This window comes from Olea europaea, chromosome 11 (assembly GCF_002742605.1).
Source record: "Olea europaea var. sylvestris chromosome 11, O_europaea_v1, whole genome shotgun sequence".
In the NCBI taxonomy this organism is placed as follows: domain Eukaryota; kingdom Viridiplantae; phylum Streptophyta; class Magnoliopsida; order Lamiales; family Oleaceae; genus Olea; species Olea europaea.
Window position 1 is genome coordinate 11,619,307 of NC_036247.1, and position 4,977 is coordinate 11,624,283.

Consider the following 4,977-nt stretch of genomic DNA (forward strand, 5'->3'; position numbering starts at 1 on the left):
ATGTGACTCAGACTGACAGATAAATTGTGATCTATAATTTTTTTGATTTGTGACCAATGGAATAAACTGTGACTTATAATTTTTTAATTTGTGACTTCGAAATAATCTGCAATCTACAAACTTATTGATTTGTGACTTCAAAATTGTCCGTAACTGATTAATTTGATAATATGTGACCAGTAAATAAGTTGTGATCAATAATTATGTATATGTGATCATAATTGTATAATCTTGACCTTATTATATTTAATTAATAAATATTTTTAATTAATTAGCTAATACTTGAATTTTAAAATTTGACACCTAAAAATTGAATTGTGACAGAGTTACCACTTGACTTTTGATTTTCCCCTAAAAAGTTTAAGGAAAATGCAGTACTTCTTTTGTTTGCGGCCCACTAGGCCTGAAACAGTGTAAAAGCCTTATTCTCTGGGCTCAAAAGATTAATCAGGCCCATTGCTATCTACTAGGGTGTTCAGCCCTAGGGTTTCGCCATTTTATAAGAACTGGCGCTACATTTCATTTACAGAACTCGAGAGAAAAACCCTAGACCACAATTCCCAGTGAAGTCAGCCGCAGAAGCAGCTACAATGGTTTCGTTCTGTTCCTCCCCTTTATCCATCTTCATTATATAAGTGTAATTGTATGTAAATGTATATAATTTGTTGTGCAGCTTTTAATTATTATTAAATCTTTATTGCTCTAACAGGTGAAGTATTCGAGAGAGCCCGATAATGCCACCAAATGTAAGTGTTCTTTTGTCTGCTTCATGATTTTTTCCGTTTTAAATTTTACTGTTATTGTTAGATTTGTGCTTTTACCTGTTTCTTATTTGTGGTATTGATTATCGCAGCCTGCAAAGCCAGGGGATCTGATCTCCGAGTTCATTTCAAGGTATTTACTCCTTTACCGTTGCATTTTCCACTTATTTTTTTACGCATTTTCTGGGTATAACTCGTGTATTTGTTACTTCCGTCTAAAATAGTATTAGTTCATTTGTTAAGTTTGCGTACTTGATGAATATTTTAGTTGAACTAACGCATGCTGTGTGAGTAACCTGATGAAAAAAGCAGGGATCTGTTACCATTTGTGAACTGGTCTCTCGTAAACTTCAGGGATAGAAAACCGCAATGTTATTGGGTGAACCTCATGAGTACTGATGATTGATGGTTCAGTAAACAATGCTACATTATTATTCTGGGTATAACTCGTGTATTTGTTACTTACGTCTAAAATAGTATTAGTTAATTTGTTAAGTTTGCGTACTTGATGAATATTTTAGTTGAACTAACGCATGCTGGGTGAGTAACCTGATGAAAAAAGCAGGGATCTGTTACCATTTGTGAACTTGTCTCTCGTAAACTTCAGGGATAGAAAACCGCAATGTTATTGGGTGAACCTCATGAGTACTGATGATTGCTGGTTCAGTAAACAATGCTACATTATTATTCTTTCAGTGAGGATTTGAATTATGATATTTGGAACTGTACATGGAGATTTTGGATGAGAATTATTTTTTATCATGGATTCAGGAATTTTTGGTCACAAGGATTGTATGCCTTGTTATATGGATTTGCACCTCAATCATGGTTGTAGGTTAGTTATGTCCAATATAGCCTTTGTTAAAAAAATAAGCTGTAGTTTGCTGTATATTTAAGTAAAATTGGAGTTTGATATGAACTAGTTGATGAAAAAGCAGGGATCTGTTATTTTTTGTGAACTGGTCTCTCGTAAACTTCAGGGATAGAAAATTGCAAGGTTATTGGGTGAACCTCTTGAGTTCCATTGATTGATGGTTTAGTAAACAATGTTACACTTGCAATATTATTCTTTCTGCAAGGATTTGCATTATGATGTTTTGGAACTGTGCCTAGAGCTTCCGGATGGGAATTAGCCTCTGTTTGATCCCCATTAAATTAAATTACATTACATTCCATTTCTCTCTCTCCTATTTCAACCACACAATCTTCCATAAAATAATATTACATGTAAATCGAAAACTTTTCCTTCTTTTTGAACCACTCATTTTTAAAAAAAAAATACTATTCCTCTCATTTTCATTTTCGTGTAATGGGGGGTCAAACAGGGGCTTATTTTTATCATAGATTCAGGAGTTTTTGGTCACAAGAAGTGTATACCTTATTATATGAATTTGCACTTCAATGCATGGGTGTAAGTTAGTTATGTCCAATATAGCCTTTGTTTTCAATTTTAGGCGTTTGAGAGTTTGCTGTGTATTTAAGTAAAAATGGGGTTTACTATGAACGACCTGATGAAAAAAGCAGGGATCTGTTACCTTTTGTGAACTGGTCTCTTGTAAACTTCAGGGATAGGAATTTGCAATGTTATTGGGTGAACCTCTTGATTTTCAATGATTGATGGTTCAGTAAACAATGTGACATGATTTTTTTTCAGTAAGGTTTGTATTATGATGTTTTGGGGTACCGTGCCTGGAGATTTTGGATAGAAATTAGTTTTATCGTAGACTTGAGGAAGTTTTGGAATATGTGAGCTTTGTATGCCTTGAAATATAAATTTGCACATGATTGCATAGGTGTTTGTTTTGTGTCCAATGTAGCCTTTGTTAATAATTTATGAGGTTTTAGAGTTGGATGCAAATTTAAGTAGAATTGGTGCCATACTATAAACCTAACCTGATGAAAAAAGCAGAGATCTGTTACCATTTGTGAACTGGTCTCTCGTAACCTTCAGGGAGAGAAATTGCAATGTTATTGGGTGAACCTCTTGAGTTCTGATGATTAATGGTTCAGTAAACAATGTTACATAAATATTCTTTTGGCAAGGGCCAGTATTTTAACGTTTTGCATAATGTACATAGAGATTCTGGACGGGAATTAATTTTATCATGGACAGGAATTTTTGGTATATGTGAGTGAGCTTTGTATGCCTTAAGACCTTGTTTGAGCCCCATTTTTTGGATAAAATGAATTTTTCAACAGTGTTTTTACATCATTTCAAACACACATTCTTCAATAAAATAATATTACACGGAAATTCAAAACTTTTCTTTATCTTTTAACCATACATTTCTCATCAATACACTATTCAAAAATTCAATTTTCCCCCCAAAATGGGGCTCAAACAAGGGCTAAATATAAATTTGCACATGATTGCATGGTTGTCTGTTAGTTGTCCAATATAGCAGTTAACTATCTAATTAATTTGAGAGTTTGATGTATATTTACATAATAGGGGTATAATATGAATGTAACCAGACGAAAAAAGCAGGGATCTGTTGCCCTTTGTGAACTGGTCTCCTGTAAACTTCAGGGATAGAAATTTGCAATGTTTTTGGGTGAACCTCAAGTTCCAATGATTGATGGTTCACTAAACAATGTTACACCATTGCTATTTTCCTTGATGTTTGTTTTTTGACGTTTAGGATACTGCTCGTGCAATGTGTGTTTTAACTTATATGTATTTCATACACCATTTGTTCTTTAACCGTTGCATTCTATTTAATTGGAGCATCTTTAAACATTGAAGTTAGTGCCTGCTTTACATGATGTGCTAATGGTGAACCTTTGGAAACTCTTTACAAGTAATGTTACTTGAATTTGTACGCAGAATACCAGGGAGACTGCTCATGCCATCAGAAAGCTTCCCTTAACAAAAGCCAAAAGGTACTTGGAGGACGTCTTGGCCCACAAGCAAGCCATCCCTTTCACTCGCTTTTGTGGAGGTGTTGGGCGAACTGCTCAGGCAAAGAACAGACATTCTAATGGACAGGGACGTTGGCCTGTTAAATCTGCTACTTTCATCCTGGATTTATTGAAGAATGCCGAAAGTAATGCTGAGGTACATACATTATTTCTTCTGTATGAATTGCCGCTAAATTTTCTTTTCATACATTAGATGTTAGTGATTCTTGTGACAGGTTAAAGGCTTGGATGTGGATGCACTCTACATTTCTCACATTCAGGTGAACCAGGCTCGGAAGCAAAGACGTCGCACATACCGAGCTCATGGAAGAATAAACCGTACGATCGACACATTTCTTTTTAATTGTTTTCTTATAAAATCATTTCAACCACTTTTAACTGAGAAGGATGACATGTTGTGCAGCTTATATGTCATCTCCTTGCCATATTGAATTGATCTTATCTGAAAAAGAAGAGCCCGTGAAAAAGGAGGTAGTCACATTTTCGTTTGTACTGGATAACTATTCAAGTTTATAATGCGTTGTATCTCATAAATTTAGGCTGCTTTTCTGATATATCATTGTTTGACATTGTTTTGCAGCCTGAGTCACAGTTGGCAACTAGCAAGTCCAAGAAGGCTTGAGATTGACCTTGAGATACTTGAGTTTAATGGACTATCATACAGTGTTTAAGCTTGTTTTGAAGCCTAGTACTTTTGAATTTTTTATTGGAGACAAGTTTCTTAATTTTAAAAGATACTTCTATTTTAGTGGATTCGGATTTGTCACATGGTTATTCATGCTTCTATTTTTGGAAGAATGCTTAAATTGCTTTAGGGGCTATTTGGGTCCGATTTTTTCATCCAAAAAATTGATTTTTTGTCCGTTATTTTACTATTTCAGCCGTCATATTTGACTTCTTCTCTCACAGGTGGACTCCACTTTTCTCCTAACGGTCAAAAAATCAATTCTCAAAATCACTCACAAACAAGCTCTTAGTTTAACTTGTTTTTGGGCATTTGCACGAATCATTCGTTAAATTTTTTGTTAAATTCATCCAAGCTATATGGCTCGATAATTTGCGTCTAGATCTTGCAATAAATTGTATAAAAGATTAGTTTAAAGATACAATGACCACCGGTTGTGTGTATGTATGTGAATGATTTATTAAGCATCGATGCTTAATTTATGTTAAGTATAGGTGATATGACAAATCATTTAATTGGTGAATTATTAAATATATGGAATCTACAATTAACATATTCATTAATTAAATGATATGTCATATATATATATATATTTACACACTAGCTAAA

General features: G+C 34.0%; 1 protein-coding gene across 1 annotated transcript; it reads left to right on the forward strand.

The window, feature by feature from the left end:
* The first annotated feature begins 211 nt into the window (after positions 1–211).
* Positions 212–4,457, forward strand: LOC111403400 (60S ribosomal protein L17-2). The gene is made up of 7 exons (XM_023031899.1): positions 212–593; positions 710–746; positions 854–894; positions 3,589–3,819; positions 3,899–4,001; positions 4,087–4,154; positions 4,264–4,457. The coding sequence occupies exons 1-7, from the start codon at positions 591–593 to the stop codon at positions 4,303–4,305; spliced, it is 525 nt and encodes a 174-aa protein (XP_022887667.1). The 5' UTR covers positions 212–590; the 3' UTR covers positions 4,306–4,457.
* The last annotated feature ends 520 nt before the right edge of the window (positions 4,458–4,977 follow it).